This window comes from Mustela nivalis (genome assembly GCF_964662115.1).
Source record: "Mustela nivalis genome assembly, chromosome: 3".
In the NCBI taxonomy this organism is placed as follows: Eukaryota; Metazoa; Chordata; class Mammalia; order Carnivora; family Mustelidae; genus Mustela; species Mustela nivalis.
Genome location: NC_139022.1, coordinates 51,200,827 through 51,224,400, shown reverse-complemented (window position 1 = coordinate 51,224,400; position 23,574 = coordinate 51,200,827). Strand labels below are relative to the sequence as shown.

Here is a 23,574-nt window from a genome sequence, read left to right as displayed (position 1 = left end):
AGGAACCAAGGGGGCTCCTGAGTGGCTCAGTGGGTTAAGCCTCTGCCTTCAACTCAGGTCATGATCTCAGAATCCTGGGATCAAGTTCCACATCGGGCTGTCTGCTCAGCAGGGAGCCTGCTTCCTCCTCTCTTGCTGCCTGCTTCTCTGCCTACTTGTGATCTCTGTCTGTCACATAAATAAATAGAATCTTAAATAAATAAATAAATAAAAAGGAACCAAATGGAATAAAGACATTTGAAGACAAACATAACCCTAGAGGGGACCTTCATTAAGTGAAATTCTAAAGGATATATTTCAAGCAAAATGATGGTGGGTCCAGATAGATATTTTGAGTTGCAAGAGAGAAAGAAGAATAAGGAAATTGGTAAATATGGTTAAATATAAATAAGCAGGGTAAAAACAATATTACTTTGTCTTAAAGACTTTAGGGAAAATAAATATAAAATAATAGTAACCTGTAAGTTGGGAGTGGGATGGATAGATTTCAAGTTTTCTAAGGTCCTTATATTGTCCAGAGATAGATAAATATATTGATAAGCTTTAGATTTTAATAAATTAAGGATGTTATAATTTATATCATAATCACTAAAATGGAAAATAAGTGGTTTTTTAAAGTTTATTGATTTATATATTTAAGTAATCTCTACACCTAATGTGGGGCTCAAACTCATGACCAAGAGATCAAGAGTCCCATGCTCTTTGAGCCAACCAGGTGCCCCTAGAAAGAAAATGTTTAATTCTCAAACCTATAGATTTAAAAAATGGAATGAAAATTTTTTCAAAAAGGCAAGAAAAAGGTGGTGCCCAACAGTCAAGATTGTGTCATCCTGCGAAGCCTACACTATTTTAGGCAGGGTAGGTGGCCAAGTCAGGGTTTGTTATGACCATTATTAGGAATGCAAAGGAGACATCACTATAGATACTACAGACATGAACAAAAAGAAAATGGTATGGTATGGGGCTCCTGGGTGGCTTAGTGGGTTAAGCCTCTGTTTTTGGCTCAGGTCATGATCTCAGGGTCCTGGGATCAAGCCCCGAGTGGGGCTCTCTGCTTGGCAGGGAGCTTGCTTTCCCCTCTCTCTCTGCCTGCTGCTCTGCCTGCTTGTGATCTCTCTCTCTCTCTGTGTCAAATAAATAAACTAAAATAAAATAAAATAAAATAAAATTATATGAACAGCTTTTTGCCAATATATTTTAAAATTTGAAAGAAATAAGGACATTTCCAGGAAAATATAACTTAGTAAAGCTGACTTATTAAGGAGTGTAAAATCTGAATAGTTCTATAACTAAGAATGAAATTAAAACAGTAATTTAAAAAATGTCCACAAGGAACACTACAGACCCAGACAGTTTCCCTGGGAAGGTCTACCTCACATTCAAAACCAAATAACTCCATCTCATATAGACTCACACATAATCTTAATACCAAAATGTGACAAGGACAGTAAAAGAAAAGTTACAAGGCCAATTTTACTTTTGAACAGAGATACAAAATCCTAGACAAAATACTAGGTAACCAATTTCAATGATAAATAAGATATCACATATTACGGCCATGTTGAGTTTGTCTCTTTTTTTTTTTTTTAAGATTTTTTTTAATCTTAATCTTTTTTTTTTTTAAGATTTTATTATTTATTTGACAGATAGAGAGAGAGAGAGCACAAGGAGGTGGAGCAGCAGGCAGAGGGAGAGGGAGAGAGCCCAGAGAGCCCAGTGTAGGGCTCAATCCCAGGACCCTGGGATCATGACCTGAGTCCAAAGCAGTCACTTAACTGACTGAACCACCCAGGCATCCCGTTGGGTTTGTCTCTTAAATCCAAGTTTGGCTTAACATTAGAAAATTAATATGATCTGGGGCACCTGGGTGGCTCAGTCATTAAACATCTGCCTTCAGTTCAGGTCATGGTCCCAGGATCCTGGGATTGAGCCCCATATTGGGCTCCCTGTGCAGTGGAGAGCCTGCTTTTCTCTCTCCATCTTCCAGCCACGCCCCCTGCTTATGCTCTCTCTATCAAGTGAATAAATAAAACCTTTTTAAAAATTAATATGGGGATGCCTAGGTGGCATGGTCACTTAAGCATCTGCCTTCAGCTCCAGTCATGATCTCAGAGTCCTCGGATTGAGTCCCACATCGGGCTGCTTGCAGCAGGGAGCCTGTTTCTCCCTCTGTCTGCCGCTTCCCCTGCTTGTGCTTGTTCTGCCTCTCTCTGACAAATAAATAAAATTTTTGAAAAAAATAATATGCTTCAACATATTAAAAAACTTAAATGAAAAATACCAACTTTTTAGGAATAAAACATAATATAGTTCTATTTCTTGCTAAGAAGCTGAAGTCAGAATAATTTTTTGTATTCCTGTTTGTGTATATTTCCTGCCTGGCATTTTCCATTTTGATTAGGCTGATTTTCAGCCAAGAAATATGACAGACCCTATGGGCATGCCAACCAAAGGATATGTGTGATACTTCCCATCACAGAGCACAGGCTCAGATTAGCATTATCTCCATTCAATCTGGTACTTAAAAATTAGGAACTATGAGGGCGCCTGGGTGGCTCAGTCGTTAAGCACTGCCTTCCTCTCAGGTCATGATCCCTGGGTCCTGGGATGGAGCCCTACATCGGGCTCTCTGCTCTGAAGGGAGCTTGCTTCTCCCTCTCCCACTCCTTCTGCTGTGTTCCCTCTCTCGCTGTGTCTCTGTCTGTCAAATAAATAAATAAAATCTTTAAAAAAAATTAGAAACTACCAAGGGCTTACTGAATACATGACCCGTTAATATACCTTGTAAGAGAAAGATAAATTGATCCAAAATACCATCTCTGCCTTCTGAGAAAGACAAGCCTTTTTATTTTTTTTTAAATCTTAATCCCTGTGGACTGTAAACATTAGCACCCCAAACCCCATCAGCCTCAGGCTCAAGTGAAACTCAGTTAACACTTCTTCGCTCTAACACTCATTTTAACACTTGCCCTAAACTATCCTTTGAATTCTTTAACCTCTTGGTTATCTCCTTCATATATCTAGTTTAGACAAGCCAAAATAATAAGCTGCCCAATATTATTTTTAATTGTTTTTTTTTTAAGTTAAAGATGCTTGCCTCAGCTGTGCTTTCATAACTAAAGTATTCATTGCCTAAGGGCAGACATTTTCCCTTTTATATTAAATTTAGCAAACAGAACAATAGAATCTAGAGCTGGAGACGGATTTTAAAGGTTATTTATTCCTGCTTCCTTTAGGTTGTCTCTACACCGTCTTCCATTAGACGTTCTCAAGCCTGTGCTCAAATTATATCAAGGGTCTTTGAACATATTTGTACAGAGTGGGACATTAAGAGATAGCCAGTAATGATGATGATGTTGATAAGCACATTTCTGTAAGAAAAATTCATTTCTTCATTTCTTTCCTTCTTGTCATCTATCAACAGCCTTGGCATAGGGGGAAGGGAATTGCATTTCAAAATACACCTTCCACTCTGTTCCCGGTGTGTCATTGGAAATTCAGTACATTGTCCCTAGATGGGCCACATGTGACATATATTCAAAACAGGACACTGATTGGCTCACTTCCTATGGATAACCAAGGGTCGAAGAACTGACTTTTATCATTGGGAGCTAATATTATTTACCTTCCCTTAGTAGGTAGGACGTGTGCTTTGCACTACTTTGTTTTTTGTTTTCCCCAGAAGGCTTGGTAGTTCCTATTTATCTATCCTTTCCCAACCAATTTTCCTTGTGACCACAGACCAGGTCTTTAAGACAATTTTCCTGCATATGCAATGTAATTCGTGCTGGAGGAATCTAGCGGTCCTCAGGGGAGTTGGGCTCCTGAATCTTATACCAAGCATTGACATTAATAAATGACTAAAGACTCACACAGTGTCTCCCTTCTGGACTAAAGGATTTACTGCTGCTTCTGTTGATGTCAGTATTACCTGGAAATAGTAAATGTACTATGGCAGGGAAGGCTGAGAGCTGGCAGCCGATTTGTTCAAATTCTCCCTCGCTGCTTTCTGTGGTGGTGGTGTCGTGGTTCTAAATGCAGAAAGGTAGCTGCCCCTGACGTTTTGAAAGGAGTATTTTCTCTCTTGCCACCCAGGGTAATAGATTAGGTAATGTTTTCTAAACAATCCACATAAAGGAAAAATTAAGGACCACTAGATACAGACCGTGACATAGGATACTATTAATCCAGGTCTGTGTTATAGAGACTAACCACTCTGTGTTATCATCTGCCTGGGATATGATGAGGCCCCAACTCTCAAATGAAGGATGGAAAAGAAGGAACTGCCGGTTAAAAACAGAAGGGAGTCAGGGTTGGCCAGAGCGTAGGTATGATGGCTAACTCTACTTGCTCCCCTCTCGAGCTGCTGCTGCTAGGCTGTGTGGATGTCCTCATGGTGCTGGCTGCCAGTTTGAGGAAGGTCAGTTGTCCTCTGGAGGTAAGAGTGGGCCAAATAGAATAGGGAAGCAAAGGGGCACCTGGGTGGCTCATTTGGTTAAGCTTCTGCCTTCAGTTCAGGTCATGATCCCAGGGTCCTGGGATCAAGCCCCAGGACTCCTTCCTCAGAGGGTGAGTCCGCTTCTCCATCTGCCTTCACCCTGTTCATGCTCTCTCGCTCTCTCTCTCTCTCTCTCTCTCTCGTTCTCCCACTCACTCTCTTTCCCAATCAGGGAAGCAAAGTTTCTCAAACCCAATAACCAAAGACTTGGACTTATTAATGGAATGTTCTTTACTCAGAGAAACATAACTTTGACTCTTACCTAATTGTCTATTGTCTCTAAAGAAACTAGTAAAGTATAAAACCATTGATGAAATTTTAGTCACTGGTTAGGTGCCAGAGGTTTGTTTGTTTCTTTCTTTCTTTCTTTTTTTTTTTTTGTTTGTTTGTTTAAAGATTTTATTTACTTGACAGACAGAGATCACAAGTAGGCAGGCAGAGAGAGAGAGGAAGAAGCAGGCTCCCCACAGAGCAGAAAGCCCGATGTGGGGCTCAATCTCAGGACCCTGGGATCATGACCTGAGCCGAAGGCAGAGGCTTTAATCTACTGAGCCACTCAGGTACCCCCAAAGGTTTGTTTTTCAACAGATACCTTTTAGAAGCTGGGAGAGAGTATACCTTTCCCCCATATATTGTTCCCTACAAGGTTGTCCCAAATGGATTACAAATAACTAGAACTGTAAGATAGGACCAGATGATTGCTAACATTTATTGATCAGCTTCTTATGTGCCAGCGGTTGTCTAAACATTCTACATATTTTTATCTTGCTTCCCTCTTGCAACACCTCTATGAAGAACTCTTCATTATCCCTATTTTAAAGACAAAGAAGGGGCGCCTGGGTGGCTCAGTGGGTTAAGCCGCTGCCTTCGGCTCAGGTCATGATCTCAGGGTCCTGGGATCGAGTTCCGCGTCGGGCTCTCTGCTCAGCAGGGAGCCTGCTTCCCTCTCTCTCTCTCTGCCTGCCTCTCTGACTACTTGTGATTTCTCTCTGTCAAATAAATAAATAAAATCTTTAAAAAAAAAAAAAAGACAAAGAAACTGGGGCATAGGCTGAGTAACTTGCTTGAGATCACATACTGGTCACAGTGACTCTTGATTCGACCCTAAGCCATCTGACTGCAAAACCCCAGCTCTTAACCACACTCCTATGCAAACAGACAATGTCTACAAAAATAAGCTGAGAGAGGGAAAATGTCCTCTTCTAAAACTGGGGGGAATGATTTAGTCTTTCATAGGCTGTGGGTAGAACGAAATAAAATAATATATGGAAGTTGCTTGGAACAGCGCCCGGCTCCTAGTGGTCTTGAGTAGATGTTAGGTATCGTGGCCTTATCCTCATGGGGGCCTGTCTGGCCTGCTGGGAGGGCTGCCCTGAGGCTTTGGTAAATAAGCATAGTGACCACAAGAGCTGAACCCGGGTGGCACTTCGAAAGTGGGAGTAGAGCACGAGCTGGCAACTGCCACGCACCCAGCTGAACAAGGGTCTCGATGTTGGGCGGATTTTCTGTTTCAGTATTTCTCCAAGAGCAGGGTTTCCCTAGTGATACATTTTATAAACATGTCAAACTGCCAGCTGTTTTCTGTGCTTTTCTGATAAGGGAAATATTTAGGATCTGTGCTCTGCCACCTTAAAACACTAAATGTTTTGGTTTGAAATAAAAGAATATACATCGTTGCTTACTGCCAAGTGCCCTAAAGAATTACGGTGGCAGGAGGGATGGCTTTCTTCGGTCCTGTGCTGCAGAGACCTCCAAGCCCAGGCAGTGCTTTGGGCCTTTGGTCTTTAAAGGGAGGACACGCGGTCAGTGTCCTTCCTGGCCCGAGAGCGACTGTGCAGTTGGTTGTTCTGGACTGAGTGTGTTCCCCCCAAATTCCCATGTCGAAGCCCTAGTACCCCAATGTGAAGGGGTTTGGAGATGTGACTTTGGGGAGGTCCTCAGAGTCAGAAGAGATCATGATGATGGTGCCCTCATGATGGGTACCTTAGAAGAGGAGACCAGAGAGCCTGGTGAGTGTGGGGAACAGTAGGACAGTAATGGTATCCATGTTAAGGAGAAGAAAGCACAGCCACTTCTCCGAGGTCAATGGGCAGTTCCTGAGGTTAGCAAGGGAGTGAAGTGAGGCCGGCTGAGTGTGAGCCTGAAAACTTCATGATATTTCAAAGGGCAAAAGCAAGATGGTTATCAGACCTACAGTTTTAGTGGGTTTTTTTTTTAAGATTTTATTTATTTATTTGACAGAGAGAGACAGATCAGAAGTAGGCAGAAAGGCAGGCAGGGAAGGGGGAAGCAGGTTCCCCGCTGAGCAGAGAGCCCAATGTGGGGCTCGATCCCAGGACCCTGAGATCATGACTTGAGCTGAAGGTGGAGGCTTAACCCACTGAACTCCTCAGGTGCCCCAAGACCTACAGTTTTGATGGTTTTCAGTGAGATCATCCTAATTAACTGACTAATCTCACCTTAGGAATGTTGGTTTTTATCCAGAAAAATCAGATATGAAGTCACATTAAAAGAGAGTAATGGAAGTAGGGTACTATATTTAAGAAGCGCACTTCCCCTTTTGGGGTCCATTCACATGGTGCTGATGTGACTGACTCGGCTCCCTAGCAGAAGATCTGAGTTCCTCAACACCACTTCAACAGAAATTGTTATGGTAATAGTGTGAGAGTGTGAGGGCCTTTTGATCCTGCTGATTAACATGGAGCTTGGCTAACCTGATTATATGACTCTTCCAGAGACTGGGTTTAGGTCCGTTAATACAGCATCATAAATTCAAATGAAGCTTCCTTGGGTCGTCTCATCCAAGAACTGTTGTATTTTATTATTTGAAAATGAGACTCCCTGTTTGCATAGAGATAAAGCTTAAGTGTATAATTTATTTTGATTTTAAAAATTAATCCCCATGTTGCTTTTCCCGTTAAGAAGTAAAACCCTGTGGTACCACAACCGTGGATAATTCAGCCATCCACTCACTAAATGTATATTAAATGCCAGATGTCATAGGCCGTGTGCAAGGACGTGGGCCCTGTGGTGAAACGTAAAGGCAAGGGCCCAACCTCATGCTTGCTTGTCTTCCACAGGAGAGAGGACCCAACCCATTTTTCAACTTTTACCTCAGTCAGTTTTCTTGCCATGTGTGCCTGGGCCAGGACAGAGAATGTGAGGCAGACAGCAGAAGGCAGGGACCACCCAGAGCAAGCAGCAGAGGGAGCGCGGGCAGCCATTTTGTAGTTGAAGGAAAATAAAACTTCCTTTGCAATACAGTTAATAGACTTTAATTTTTTTTTAATTTTTTAAAGATTTTTATTTATTTATTTGACAGACAGAGATCACAAGTAGGCAGAGAGGCAGGCAGAGAGAGAGGAAGGGAAGCAGGCTCCCTGCTGAGCAGAGAGCCCGATGCGGGACTCGATCCCAAGACCCTGAGATCATGACCTGAGCCGAAGGCAGCGGCTTAACCCAGTGAGCCATCCAGGCGCCCCAATAGACTTTAATATTAAAAGAAACTTTGAGGGGCGCCTGGGTGGCTCAGTAGGTTAAGCCGCTGCCTTCAGCTCAGGTCATGATCTCAGGGTCCTGGGATAGAGCCCCGAGTCCCACTCTCTGCTCAGCGGGGAGCCTGCTTATCCCTCTCTCTTTGCCTGCCTCTCTGCCTAGTTGGGATCTCTCTCTCTCTCTGTCAAATAAATAAATAAAATCTTTTTTAAAAAAACACTAAAACTGTTAAATAAATAAATAAATCTTTTAAAAAATAAAAAGAAAGAAAGAAACTTTGAGAGTTGTCTGGATGACTCAGTCTGTTAAGCATCTGCCGTCAGCCCAGGTCCTGATCTCTGGGTCCTGGAATCAAGCCCCGCGCGTGGGGCTCCCTGCTCAGGGGGGAGTCTGCTTCTCCCTCTCCCTTTCACCCTTCCCCCTGCTCATGCTCTCTCTCCTCAAGCAAATAAATATAATCGTTAAAAAGTAAAAACAAGAAGAAACAAATAAAAGAAACTTGGAGCAGTTGTAAACACAGGGGTTGTCTGCTTGAATACAAAGATATGTCACTCCAGCCATAGAGCACTGTACAGAGAGTATTGGCAGACTGACCAAAGAACCATAGGGGGAAAACATCGTAAGTGGTTCCAGACAAAGAAAGTTTACCTAATTACATTGATTAAACTCACCAATATCTAATAAAGGGAAGACTGGACGTTCATATCAGAACCCACTGTACATAATTTGTAGTTTGCTATATGTAATTACACTCAAGTAAATTACAGGGTAATCTGTATATGTTCTCACTTCATACCACAAATGGAACTATGTGAACGAGTCCCCTTTTTTGCCATTGAAAGTCTCGTATGGAAGACCCATCAATATGAAAACTTCACAGGCTGGAGCAACGATTTGTCATGCTGGTGGCTTCATCCCCGGTACCTAGCACGGTGCCCGTGTATAGACTTTGGTCATGTTTACTAGCAGCCCAGGCCTTTTGCATACTCTTCCTGGGTTTAGGAAAGGTCTCACCTTACAAATCCTGCCTCCCCAGTGTAGAAGCCAGAAAACAGACCTCCCAGCCTCCCTCACGGCTAAGACACAGACGCAGGGGCCCCAGGCTCCCCCAGCCAGCTGCGCCCAGGGGACTTCTGTTCAGAAGTGAGCAACACAAGGAAGAGGGCTTTGCCCCAAAATGAATTTTTCTAGCCATGGTGACGGCTGACGCATCGGGCTTTCTCCTCCAGAGAGCTTTCCCTGAGCATCCCCGCCCCTCTCCAGGTCTACTCTGTCGTTGTACTTGTCCACTGTATTATAGTTATTAGCATCTTTTATTGGGTTTGTATCTGTTGTGATAGTGAAGGTCATACCAGCTGCTGTCCCCCCAAAACTGAAAATATACGGTGACCAAAGGAATGTCCTTTTCCTCATCACAAAAGGTTGAAACAGGGTACCTGGGATTGGCAGACAGCCCTGGGGCGGGAGATCATTCAGGCACTCAGGCGTCCTTCATCTTGTGGCCTCCCTGTCTGTGCCCCGTGGCTCCCGAGGGTGCCCTGCCCACGCGAGCCAGGCCGGCAAGCGAAGGGCATGGAGAATCGTGCACTGAGGGTTTTAGGAGCCAGGCCTTGAAGTGACACTTGGCACTTCTGCTCCCATTCTACTGCTCAGAACTCAGCCGCTTGGCTACATCTCCGTGGCAAACACTGTCTAGCTTCCGGTGGCTTCTTCCAGATAAGAGAACATTACGAGAAAGTGCCATTCCTGCACTTTCTGTCCACGGCCTTGCTCCCTTCTTCCTTAGCTGGGGAAAAGGATTACAGTAAGAAGGCTGATTATCCGGTAACCCCTTGCAAATCACAGACAGACGTGGCTCTGCTCTGCATTTCCTTCCCTTGGCTATCTGGTGCTTTTCTGCTGAGTGGCTCTGTTGGGGCGGCGGGGAGGGGCATACAGTCATCGGAGAGTTATTTCTGAATGATTGGCCTAAGACTGCTTTTATCCTGAGGCTCCCCATGTGTCCGTTTGAAAGAGAAAGTGCTTAGCACACAGTCTGGGCGCCACATGTGTTCTGACTTGCGGGCACGAGGGAGGCTTCGGAGGGGGGTTCCAGATCACTGCCTAGTGACCACCCACAGGCTAATGAAGGAAACATCTTTTTATTTCCCCTGCCTCTCCTGGACATAGGTGCCCTATCAGCGGCCAGGGAGAGCTGGGAGTACGACTCGGGAGCCAGGGACCTCCAGAGCCCGGACTTGCAGAGTCATTGGGCCCTGCAGAAGCTTCTCGAGCACAGTGGACGCTCTATGAGCCAGCAGGCTGCGGCCCTCCACACGCTGCGCACACAGTCCCGGCATTTTGGCAGTGCTGGAGGAGGAAGCTATCTGGAGCTGGCCAACACGGTGAGTACTTTCTGGTTCATGGAACCCGTCTTTTGGCCTGTGTGTATTCCGGTACAGATATTTTCATTTTGAGCTCCCAGGGACATACTGGCTCTTGTCTTTCTTCTGGAGCTAAACATTATGCCATTGAAAGCATTGCCAGGAATGTTAAGGGCTCCAAACACTTGTGGTCAGTGACTTTGCTCTCATCATTGAGAGCAGAGTGCGCTCCTAAAAGGCGTTTCAATGAAGTAACTTGCAGGATTTAATTACTAGAGAAACGACATCACTATTTCCATGACTAGAGTACTTCTATGGTACCAGACATTACAAACTGATAGACTACAATCCTTTCTCTTTCCTAATTTGGATGTTACTCATTTAAAATACAAAGAGGAAAATATTTCATTGAAAATTTGATTATTGTTTTCTGCTTGTACTTGAAAAGGATTTTTTGTTGACAACCGCCTCCCTGGTCCTGCCACGATTGCCTTGTGGCACTCTCTCCCTTGTGCTGTCTTCAAAACATTTCTATCTCCTTTATTTATTTTTTTTTTATTTTTTTTTTTATCTATCTCCTTTAAAAAAAATTTTTTTTTCTGTTGAAAATGGTGAAACAACTTAGAATTTCATTATGTTTAGTTTAACCTTCCCTTTGACCTCAGGATGGCTCACGACCAGGGTGACCTTTTGGTGAAGAGCTATTGTGTTCCCTTCGAAGTTGAGCTGGGGAACACAATGGGGTGGCTGAGGGTCTGGTCCATTTTGGGTGAACCACAGACAGGCTGTAAACAGAAATTGCTTTCCAACCACTGTGCGAAAGGTCTACAAACCTACCTGGCTTTTTGAAATCGAAGTTTGAATGGTGGGTTAAACACCGTGACAACTTCACTTACGTTTATTTATAGTCGGCTTTAATGTAGACTAGTGATTTTCAAACTTCTTGTGTTTGAGGTACATTTTCTAATTCTGACATTTTGGGTGACATGTTCGAAGGAATTGACGATTCTAAACATACCAGCAATAATGAAAATACAGTCCTTAGACAAATCCTAGTTAAAGGACTTTCTATAAAATACCCGATCAATATTCTTCAAAACTGTCAAGGACGCTACAGGCAAGGAAAATCCGAGAAAGAGAAACTGTCACAGTTCAGAGGAACCCAAGAAAATATGACAACTAAATGTAATGTGGTACCCCGAATGGGACATTAGGTAAAAAACTAAGGAAACCTGGATAAATTATGGGTTTAGTCAATATGGGTTCATTAATTGTGACAGCTATACCATAATAATATGTTAATAATAAGAGAAACAGGGTGTGAGGTATATGAGAACTATCTTTGCAACTTTTCTGTAAATCTGTAACATACCAAAGTGTTCACTTTATTAGAATTCAGGAAGTAGGGGCACCTGGGTGGCTCAGTGGGTTAAGCCTCTGCCTTCTGCTCAGGTCATGATCTCAGAGTCCTGGGATCGAGTCCCTCGTCGGGCTCTCTGCTCCGCAGGGAGCCTGCTTCCTCCTCTCTCTCTCTCTCCCTGCCTGCCTCTCTGTCTGCTTGTGATCTCTTTCTGTCAAATAAATAAATAAATAAATAAATAAATAAATAAATATTTTAAAAAAATAAAATAAAATTCAGGAAGTATACCCTGACAGTTTGCATACTTGTCATATATACATTTTATGTGATCTATAAAAACATGGCAAACCGATAATCAATAGTGATGACTATTTATTAGGATACATTGACTAAGTAAAAAAAGAAAGAACATGAGAGAGAGGCAGAAAGAAACAAATAAAGAAAGAAACAAAGATGGGGCACCTGGGTGGCTCAGTCAGTTCAGTGCCTGCCTTTGGCTCAGGTCCTGATCCCAGGGTCCTGGGATTGAGGCCTGTGTTGGGCTCCCTGCCCAGTGCGGATTCTGCTCTTCCCTCTCCCTCTACCTCTCCCTTACACTAGTTCTCTCTGTTGCCCAAATAAATAAATAAAATCTTTAAAAGAAGGAAGGAAGGAAACAAAGAGAGGGAAGGAAGGAGGGAAAGAAGCGCTAACCCCACAAACAAAATCATTCACGCTCACTTAAGGTAATCTCTTGGTGGGAAGGAGACCATAAACACAAACGCAGCCTTCATTATCACAACGTGATTTATTTTTTCACCGAATTGAACATTTCAAAATAGCAGGGCGCCTGGCTGGCTCAGCTGGTTAGGCATCCAAGTCCTGATTTCCAGGGATATGATCTCGGGGTGGTGAGATCGAGCTCCACATCAAGCCCTAGTGGGGCTTTGAGCTCAGTGATGAGCCTGCTAGAGATTCTCTCTCCCTCTCTCTCTGCTTTTCCGCTCCCGCCCCACCCCTACGTGCACTCTCCTGCTCGAGCTCTCGCTCTCAAAAACAAAAAAAGTTTGAAAATTTCAAAATACTATTTAAACTCACAGACCCTAGGTAATAGCCTTGGACCCTGTGGTGGATTTTTGAACCCCAACTCTTCACCCTTTCCTGTTTCTTCACCATTTGTCTTGTGACTTTGGAGTCCTCCTATCAAACACGAGAAATAATAAATGATAGTGATTTTAACTGTTGCATTTGGGGCAGTTTCCTACACAGCAATAGTTGACTCAGGCTGTGTTCACAGGGTCCCATGGAACCCACTTTGAGGAATACCTTGCATAGGCAGTCAAGAAAACAAGTCCCCTCTCTAAACTGCACACTTGGGCAGTCCCTTCACTTATGTACTCACATTACATGTGATTTAAGTTCCTTGTAAAAATCCTGAACTAATAAAATTAAATGATATTTTTTTTAATAGTTACTAAGAGCAAAAGACATTTTATCAGTGTCCAGTTTGGAGACAGAGAGCACATGGGAATTCACACAGGGAAAGTAATTTTGTTTTGTTTTGTTTTGTTTTGTTTTGTTTTTTAATTGGGGCACCTGGGTGGCTCAGTCGTTAGGCATCTTCCTTCAGCTCAGGTCATGATCCCAGGGTCCTGGGACCGAGCCCCGCATTGGGCTCCCTTCTCAGCAGGAAGCCTGCTTTTCCCTTTCCCACTTCCTCTGCTTGTGTTCCCCTCTCGCTATCTCTCTCTCTCTCTGTGTCAAACAAACAAATAAATAAATAAAATATTTTTTGAAAAGATTTTATTTTTTATTTGATAGATAGAGAGAGCCAGAGAGCATAAGCAAGGGGAATGGTAGAGGGAGAGGGGGGAAGCAGGGAGCCCCATGTGGGACTTGATCCCAGGACCCTGGGATCAGGATCTGAGTTGAAGACAGACACTTAACCAATGAGCCACCCAGGTGCCCCCACACAGCGGAAGTTTAACGTAAAAACTGATTAACTAGTAGCAGGAGACTCCTCCTTACTCCTAACTACAGAGTAAAGAAAATTCTAATGCACACAGGAGTAGCATGTGTAAAGAGAAGAGTTACTCCCTCCAGAGCTGAGGCACAGTGCTCAAGGGAGACACAAATTAAGAAGACATTCCTCTCCTCACCAGACCCTACTGGAAGGGAGTGGCTGGGGACCACTAGATAGCAGAGAAGTTCCCTGAAATGCTACGGGCCAGGGCTGGTGAGCAGGAAGCCAGCCCTCTAGAGTGTCAGCTCAGCGTGCTGGATGTCACCCATCTGGGTATCTGCAAGACTCTGAGCGTCACCAGGAAAGTGCCCACCGGGCTGCCAGAGGAATTCACTGGGGAGCAACCTGACGCTTGGTGCCAAAATCCACTGAGATGTCCTCCAAATGGTGCCTTCAGATGTGGTAACAATGGCTGTCCTGTGGCCTCTGTCCACCATAAGAGCAAGCAGGGAAGAAGAGCACCACAGAACCAGGATGAGGATTCCTTATTGAAAAAGGAGAGGGGTGCCTGGGTGGCTCAGTTGGTTGAGTGTCTGGCTCATCGTTTTGGCTCCATCGTGATCTTGGGGGGTAGGGTTGATCCCTACATCAGGCTCTGCGCTCAGCGCAGAGTCTGCTTGGAATTCTTTCTCTCCCTCTCCCTCTGACCCTTCCACTGATGCTCGCTCTCTCTCTAAACTAAATGAATCTTTAAAAAAAAAAAGAAAGAAAAGAAAAAAAGGAGAAATGTTTACAGGGTCCAGCTTCACTATCACAAAGCAAGGCAAGGAAGATTGAGATGAGAGGTAATAAATCAATAACTGGTACAGACATTTTTAGTGCTGAGAAGCTTCTGGGAGCTTGCTATACAAGCTTTTACCTTTCTAAGCATCCCTTCCTTTTCTTCTGCCACCAAATACCTGTCTTATCCTTCTACCAAAGACAATGGATATTATGACTTTGAGGCTTAACACACTGTTCGAAACGCGAAAGCGACAAGATGGTGATGTACCTAGAGTTTTATCTGAGAAGCAGGTGGCTACATGTGGCCTAGAATAAGGGATTTATTACAAAGGGTAGACCTGACACAAATGCGGGAGCTGGAAGAGCTATCTGTCCAGGCTGTTGACTCTGCATCTAGGTTGGAGCCTGAAGTTACTCTCAGCCCATCAGATCAGCATAACGAGAAGGACAGCCAAATGCAGAGGAGGCAAAGCCAAGCCAGCACGCATGATGCATGACGATGACCTGAGACCCATAAGGGCACAATGGAACCCACATCTGTTCTCTTACTACCACAACCAACCTCAGTGCTGTGGGGGGAAGCTGGCCTCTGTCATCCCAGAGCTGCACACACACACCTGGCTCAGGACTCAGAGAAGCCAGAGGAGGAGACCTGGGGCTCTGGAGCTGCCACAAGCCCGATGCACCAGGAGGGAAGTGGCCCATTCACAACATCCCAAAATCTTCACCTCTACTTCCTGGATTTCACACGGAAGTTCTCGCGTGGCCGTCCGGAATCATGCAGGCTAGAGAATGCTGGGAAATGTCGGTCCAGCTTAGATAAAGGGACAGGGCCATGGCGAGACTGCCAGAATCGGCAAAGCAAGATGAGACACTGAGGAGCTTAGTAAGGAAGAGATGCCAGGAAAAATGCACCGCTGCTCTCCGACGGCTTTCCTCTCCAAACATTTGTCTTGCAGGGAGGAGTCTAAGTGGTCAATGTTAGGGTCCGTAATCAAAGGAGCGAGACTGATACAAAGAGAAGGTCAAGCAAAGCTTTATTTGGCGCCAAGCATCGAGAATCATACCGACCAGTCAGGGCCGTCTCTTGCAAAGAGGGGACCCCTCCCAACCTCACTAACTTTTATAGAGGTAGTTTAGCCGGGCTATACACAGGTGGCCAATGAGATTGCAATACACAGAGAACACTGCACAGTCCTGCTAAGTCTGCCACACACAGAAAAAAACTGCTAGGTAACACATGGGTGGCCAATTGAATCTCAATTTACCCTAGTAGATATATGCGCGCCCCACTGATTGGATATCTTCACCTGGCCTGACCCGTCCTTGTATCTAGGCTTTGCAAGTAAGTTCCTCTGGGAGGGGCAGGGTCAATCTAAGTTTACTGCAGGGGGTCAATCTAAGTTTACTGCATAAATACAAAATGACTCCCTCTGGCCAACCAGGCCCTTACATTCCCCCCCTTTTCTTTGGAGATTAGTCAAATCCTTGACTTTTCAGCCAGTTCTATATTCTCTGGTTGTAAGGGGTTATATTGAGCATGTAAGTCTAACAATTTTATCACTCTAGTTTTCTTTGGTACAAATGACACTAGTGCACGGTCGGCTGATGAGTTAGCCATTTACCGCTTCATAGAACCTTTTCCATTTTTTTCTAATTTCCTTCATCTAATTTCCTACCTATACTTTGCATAAACAGGCAACAATAGGAGCAACAATAAACTCATTGTCTTTTGAGTCTTAGCTTTAGTCCATGGTCAGCGGGGTCCATTGGCTGAGGCTTCCACCTCTGGGGGGCGTCTTCATCCTCGGCTCGTTTGACGTGACCCGCGTGAATCCAGGCCCTGATACCTTCTACTTTTACTGCCATGGGGATGATCAGGATAACAGTAAATGGTCCCTTCCAGCGAGGCTCTAAGTTCCCCACTTGATAGCGACATATCCAAACCAAGTCCCCGGGTTGGTAAGGATGTGGTTCCACCTCCGTCTCCATCCCAGTGTGGGCAGTCCGGATCCCTGCATGGGCTTTTTTTAAAGACATACCATAATGCCTGCAGTGACTGGAGTACAGACTGATCAGTAATTTCTGCTAGGACAACCTCTTGTAGCTAAGGACAGAGCGGGGTGTGGGGGGGTGTCTTCCAAACATTATTTCAAATGGGGTCACCTTGTTTAAATAGGGTGTACACCGTGCCCTGAGGAGGACGAAAGGAAGGAGATCCACCCATCTACCGCCAGTCTCCAGAATTAGTTTTGTCAAGGTCTCTTTAAGAGTCTGGTTCATTCTCTCTACTTGCCCGGAACTCTGGGGCCAATAGGCACAATGTAGTTTCCAATTTGTGCCCACGGCCTTGGCCAATGCCTGTGAGACTGAGCTCACAAATGCAGGGCCATTGTCTAACCCGATCGTGAGAGGCAGCCCAAACCTAGGAATTATTTCTTCTAGTAGCTTTGTGGGTACCACTCCTGCTGTCTCATGTTTGGCAGGAAAAGCCTCTACCCAGCCTGAAAAGGTATCTACAAAAACTAACATATACTTGTGCCCGTATTTTCTGGGTTTCATTTCTGTAAAATCTATTTCCCAATAAATTCCTGGTTCCTTACCTCTTTCTCTTTTCCCTCTTCTCATTCTAGTTCCTCCCACATTGAGCTGCCTGGCATTGAGCACATCTATCAACTATATCCTGAACCATACGCCCTAATTTAGAAACCTGGAACTGCTTGCCTTTAAGTTCCTTGAGTTTGCATGACCCCAAATGAGTACCCTGATGTATCTGGTCTACTAACTTCTTACCTAGTTTTCGAGGAAGAATTAACTTTTCCTCTTTTAGTCTTAGCCCAGTCCCCTTTGTAGTCTAATTTAGCCCATTTTTGTAAATACTTTAAATCTTCCTCTGAATAGTCCAGTTTTTCTGGTAGGGCTAGAGCCGGGAGTGTAACCAGCTCTTGCACTGTTTCTTGGGCTGCTTGCTTTGCGGTTCGATATGCTAATTGGTTTCCTTTTGAAATCAGATCAGTCCCCTTTTGGTGTCCTGAGCATTGCATAACAGCTACCTATTTTGGGTCCCAAATAGCCTGGGGGAGAGCCAATATTTTCCCTCTGTTTTTAACTCCTTTTCCTTCGCTGTTAATAGGCCCCTTTCTTTATAAATAGCCCCATGTATATGGAGAATAGCTAAGGCATACCTGTCCATATAGATGTTGGTGGTTTTACCTTTGGCCATCTGCAGTGCCTTAGTGAGTGCAATCAGTTCCGCTTTTTGTGCCGAAGTGCCGAAGTGGCAGGGCTGCTGTCCAGAGTTCCTGCTCAGGAGAAACCACTGCAGCCCCTGCATACCTCTTTCCATCGACCATGTAGTTACTCCCATCTGTGAACAGAGTCATCTCGGCATCCGGGAGGGGAATGTCTCCGAGATCCAGCATTATTCCTGTGACTTGGATTAGGACCTCCCCACAGTCGTGTGGATGATCAACCAACTCCTATGGCAGCGATGTGGCTGGATTTAGCACCACCGGGGGCTGGAAGGTCATTCTTGGTTCGTTGAGGAGGAGGGCCTGATACCCTGTCACTCGGGTGTTCATTATCCACCAGTCCGGTGGAGTCTGGAGAAGGCTCTCAATAGCATGTGTGGCGGTTACGATGAGATTTTGACCTAAAGTCAATTTACTTGCATCCTTGACCAGGAGGGCCATGGTAGCAATTATGCAGAGGCACAGGGGGTGGGGGGGAACCCAGCCACTACTGGATCTAGTTTCTTACTAAGATAGGCTACTGGCCTTTGCCAAGGCCCCAGAGTCTGAGTCAAAACTCCTTTGGCCACCCCTGCTTTTTCATCCACATACAAGTGGAAGGGCTTGGTAACATCTGGGATGACCAATGCTGGGGCACTCAGTAAGGCTGTTTGTAATTCCCGAAATGTTCCTTCTGCCTCAGCTGTCCACTCTATCATAGTGAGCCCTCCTTTTGCCAGTTTGTAGAGAACTCCATAGAGAATCTCCGCAAACCGCAATATCCACAGCCTACAGTAAGTAGCCCAACATCCCAAGAAACTCCCCAACTTGTCGGGATGTGGTGGGGCAGGGGTATTGGGTGATCACCTGTTTCCTGGACTCAGACAGTGAACGCACTCCCTCATGGAGATCAAAGTCTAGATAAGTGGCATGGCTCTGTCAGAGCTGTGCTTTCTTCGCTGACACCCAATACCCCTTTTCCTGCAGTCTGTAAGAGAGCTCTTATCCCCCGCAAACATGACTCATAGTCCTCAGCAGCTACTAGCAAGTCATCAACGTACTATAACAGAGTGACTCCTGGATTGGAGGTTCTGTACTCATTCAAATCCTCATGTAGGGCTTCGTCAAAGATAGTGGGCAAATTGTTGAACCCTTGGGGAAGTCTTGTCCAGGTGAGCTGGCCTTGGAATCCTTCCTGTGGGTCGGACCACTCAAAAGAAAAAAGGTGCTGAGAATTCCTTTGCTAAAGACATGCAGAAAAAATGCATCCTTGAGATCTAAGACGGTATACACAGTTCTTCTGGGGCCCAGGAGGGAGAGTAGGGTATAGGGGTTAGGCACCATCAGGTGGATATCTTCAACCCATTTATCAACTTCCCGCAAGTCCTGGAAAGGTCGGTACTCCCCAGTCTCGGCCTTTTTGATGGGCAACAAAGGTGTGTTCCGTGGAGATTTGCAAGGAACTAGGATCCTGTCTCCTTGGAGGCAGTTAATGTGTTTGCTGATCCCTTCCTTTGCTTCCCGGGGAAGGGGGTACTGCCGAACAGCCGTAGCTGTTGCCTTTAATTGTACCACCACTGGAGGTTGTTCCTTGGCCAAGCCAGGGGGCTTCCCTTCTGCCCAGACCTCGGGAAACTCATTCTGTAGGATTTGGAGAAGGCTCCCTCGCTTTGTCTCCTCTGGTTTTGAGACTGACTCATAAAGGAGGTATTCGTCTACTGCTGCCATAAGCACTTGTACAGTGGGTTGTCTCAAAGTTACAGTCATGCCTCCTTCCGAGAACTGAATCTGGGTCTTAACTTGTGGAGGAGATCTCTTCCCATCAAGTTATATGGGGCATTAGGGAGGACCAAAAATCGATGTTTAACTACTCCCGAGGCCAAATTTAAAGTCCTTTCTGTTGTCCATTTACGTCTCTCTTGCCATTTGCTCCTTGTACCCAAACTTCCTCTCCAGATAGTTTTCCCATAGGTTTAAGTAATGATGAAAATTGGGCTCCTGTGTCCACCAAAAAATCAACTGGTTTCCCCTCCACTTCAATTTTTACCTGAGGTTCGGGGAGGGGCTCCAAACCATGGCCCCTTCAGTCTCTGGTGGCAAGCATTGCTGTCTTCCTTTTGGGGCACTCGCTGGCCCAATGTCCTTTTTCTTTACAGTAAGCGCACTGATCTGAATCCAAGTCTTCCCACCTGCCTTCTCTGTACTTGGGCTTTTCCTTCCATTTACTATCCCCATCTGTCTCCTCTCCGCCTCATGTAATGCCAAAACCTTAACCAGTTTTTTTTTGTTTTGTTTTGTTTTGTTTTGGTCTGTTTTTCATCCTCTTGTGCATCCCTGTTGCTAAACACCTTTTCTGCTATTCCCACTAACTCAGTCAGATTCTTCCCTTCAAATCCTTCAATTTTCTGAAATTTCCTATATCTGGGGCTGACTGACTGACAAATCAAAATCGTCTAAGTGAGCTATCGTGCAACTTCCCTGAAGTTTACCTCAAGTTGTCTAGCTTAAGTAAACAAACATTTAAAGACAATCAAATCTAGAATTTAACATCCATAAAGGTGTGTTATTAAAACATAATTTTTCTCTCTAAAATAACCCTTGTTTTCAGAGATAGCCAAATCAGGACTAATTTATTTGAAAAACAAGTCCAGTTTTAACAAGCTTGGCCTAAATATTTACATAAGCTCAGCAAGAACAGTGAGGGATCATGTAAATCTTTTAGAATCTGCTCTGCTGGAACTTCTCATAAGGAATCTCTAGGTTGAACTTATGATAGGCTCTCCAGGCCAGAAGCCAAGCTACATACTTCCATCAGATATGCCTGCAATACCTGTCAATTTGGGTGAATTCCTCTTCCTGAGGCCCCCAAAGAATCCTGAGGTTCCTGCACCTGCCAGGAAGTAACATCCTTTATTCACCTGGTGAGGCTGCTGGGAACTCTATAAGCCAGGTATCAGGCCAAAAGTTCCAAAGGGCTTTACGGTTCCAGGTTTTATAAAGCCAACCTTAGTTCCTTTAAGCTGTCTAGTCATATCTGAGTCTTTTCAAATATGACATTCCAGTCAAAGCCATGGTAAAATAACCAGTGTTTCCAATGGTGTCCTGTTACAAGGAGAACGGATTCTTATTGAACTTATGCAAATGACTGATTGCCATGGAAGAAAGAATACTTGCTGAGACCTTTTGGTTTCAGAGGGTTCAGGTAGAGAGAAAGAGTTGAATACTTTGATTTGTTTACAAATGACTACATTTTATCTCTGTAAGTTACAGATAACTTAAGAAAAAGTTTCCCTAGTCTGGAAGAGCAAACATATGATGAAACATCAAGAGATACAACATTACAATCTTTCAGTTCACCTAGTCCCATGTTAATAATTCTGGTTTAGTCCGAATGCAGCTTTTACATTTGTCCTGAAAGTCTCCCATATGAATTTTCTTTGAGACAGAATTTATCTTACAAGAGAATTAAAACAATTACAAATGACAAAAACTCAGAATAAATATGGTAAAGAGCTGGTGAGATGAGAATTTACAATGTAACTGGCAAGAAAATCAGGTTACTTCTGTGACATGAAACATTTCCATAATCACAATATCAAGTGATGATCTATCAACATATTAAAACTTTAGGAAATGCATAGCATTTTCCCAAATGTAAACCTTAGAAAGTTTTAAAACACATGCCTAAATATAATTAGGAATGTTAAACACCTGATAAAACAAAACATAGAAACTGAATTTTCTGGGTAGGCAAAGAGAAAACCATAACAGATCAATTAACTTAAGAAAACTTTGTCTTTTTAAACAGAGAGAAAACCAGCTTTTCTATATTAGTGTCTTTTTTTTTTTTAAGTATGCAGATAATGAGTTTACTAGGTTTCCTTCCCATAGTGAATGATGTCGCAGACAAAGGGAGGGGGATCTTTCAGATGCTGTCCTGCTCACGTCCCTCACGGGAACTTAGGAGTGTCTTAGCTAAGGTCTGTCTGTATATAACCCGGCTACTCTGTGTTGTAGATGACCATTATGCCATATGATGCCCCGCGAGACTCAGGGTGCAGCCCACTCAGACTCGGTCGCCAAAGCGGTGTAGCCATACAGACACATTCACACATTTAGGCACTCTTCAGATTCAAACTTTTACATATCTCCTACTTTTTACATACAGAGTTGCTTTTCTCATTTCCATCAGTCTTAATTACACTTAACAGAATTTTGTACTCTTAGAAATACCTTAACCTCTACTGAAGACTAAATATAAACCAATTGTGAGTTGTTACAACAGAATTCTTTAGATGGCAAATTTATCAATCAGTTAAGCACAGAACGTGTTCACCAGCAGATTTCAAAAGCACAAACCCAGTTCCAGCAGCCAACGCCCTAGCATTTTATCCCATTTGGTTAAGACCTACATGTCCAACAAATTTAATTCCATTTGTCAGTCAAGCAACTCTTCACAGTTTCAGGTTACCAAAGACTTCGGAAGCCACTTTAACAATTACCCATTAAAATTTTGAGACAGACAAATAACCATCTCCACTTCAGATGCCATACTTTCCCGCCAGCAAGGGGGAGGGGCTAGGCAGTCCACGTCGGGCCAGAGAAGGCAAGGAATTCCCCGAAACAAAGGGAGTTTTGGCAGCTGCTTGGGAATATTCCTTAAAGTCTCTGTCTCTTGAGGTCGGTTCATCCTGCAATGCCAGTTCTGCTTACCAAAAGTGGCCCTCTAGGCACTCGTATTCCACGCCCGGCTCCAATGAGCATCAGCATTGGGCACCTTAACCCGGCATTCAACTAACCCCAGTTGGCTCCAGTCATAGCCCTTAATACACGAAATGAGTGAGCGAGAAACCTCACATCTATTATGAAGAATGGAGAGAGGAAAGTCAGAGTCCCCTTACTCTCTGCTTGCCCCATTCCTTCAATCATAACAAACAACACAACAGACAACAAGGACCAGGCAAAGACAACCGCAGGCCCAACAATTCTTACCCAGAACCTGCCACTGGTGGGGCCTTTCTTTATCCCCCGACCGCCTAGGGCGGACTCGAGCCCCTCAACCGTCCAGGAGGACTCGAACCCCCAACGCCCAGGCGGACTCAAACCCCCCGACAGGCCCCTGACCGTCCAGGGGGACTCGAACCCCCTGGCGACCGCCTAGGGGGACTCGAACCCCCCAACCACCCAGGGGGACTCGAACCCCCTGTCGATCTACCAGCAGAGGGATGGGGCGTCCCCGCATCCACTCCAGCCCTGGGGAGCATGGTTGCATCCAGCTTCTCCCCGGTGGGCCATACCCTGGAGCTCCAACTGATAGGATCCCGTGATCTTACCTCCGAAGGCTTTTCCCAAAAATTCCTATGCTGTCTCAGTTCTCGTCGTTTGAATCCAGGTGCCCCCTACAATGTTAGGGTCCGTAATCAAAGGAGCGAGACTGATACAAAGCGAAGGTCAAGCAAAGCTTTATTTTGCGCCAAGCATCGAGAATCATACTGACCGGTCAGGGCTGTATCTTGCAAAGAGGCGAACTCTCCCAGCCTCACAGACTAACTTTTATAGAGGTAGTTTAGCCGGGCTATACGCAGGTGGCCAATGAGATTGCAATACACGGAGAACACTGCACAGTCCTGCTAAGTCTGCCATACACACAAAAAAACTGCTAGGTAACACATGGGTGGCCAATTGAATCTCAGTTTACCCTAGTAGATATATGCGCGCCCCACTGATTGAATGCCTTCACCTGGCCTGACCCGCCCTTGTATCTAGGCTTTGCAAGTAAGTTCCTCTGGGAGGGGCAGGGTCAATCTAAGTTTACTGCATAAACACAAAATGAATCCCTCTGGCCAACCAGGCCTTTACAGTCAATTGTGATGTGATAGCTTCTGAGGAGTGACCTATTTACG

At 44.6% G+C, this 23,574-nt stretch overlaps 1 protein-coding gene across 3 annotated transcripts in view; it reads left to right on the top strand.

Annotated features, from left to right (window-relative positions):
* MCC (MCC regulator of WNT signaling pathway) overlaps nt 1-23,574 on the top strand; it is a 435,968-nt gene that overhangs the window by 102,092 nt on the left and 310,302 nt on the right. For all 3 annotated transcript variants that reach the window (XM_082723700.1, XM_082723701.1, XM_082723702.1), the window contains exon 3: nt 10,163-10,377. In XM_082723700.1, coding sequence (XP_082579826.1) covers nt 10,163-10,377 — 215 coding nt within the window. The remainder of the gene's footprint in view (nt 1-10,162; nt 10,378-23,574) is intronic.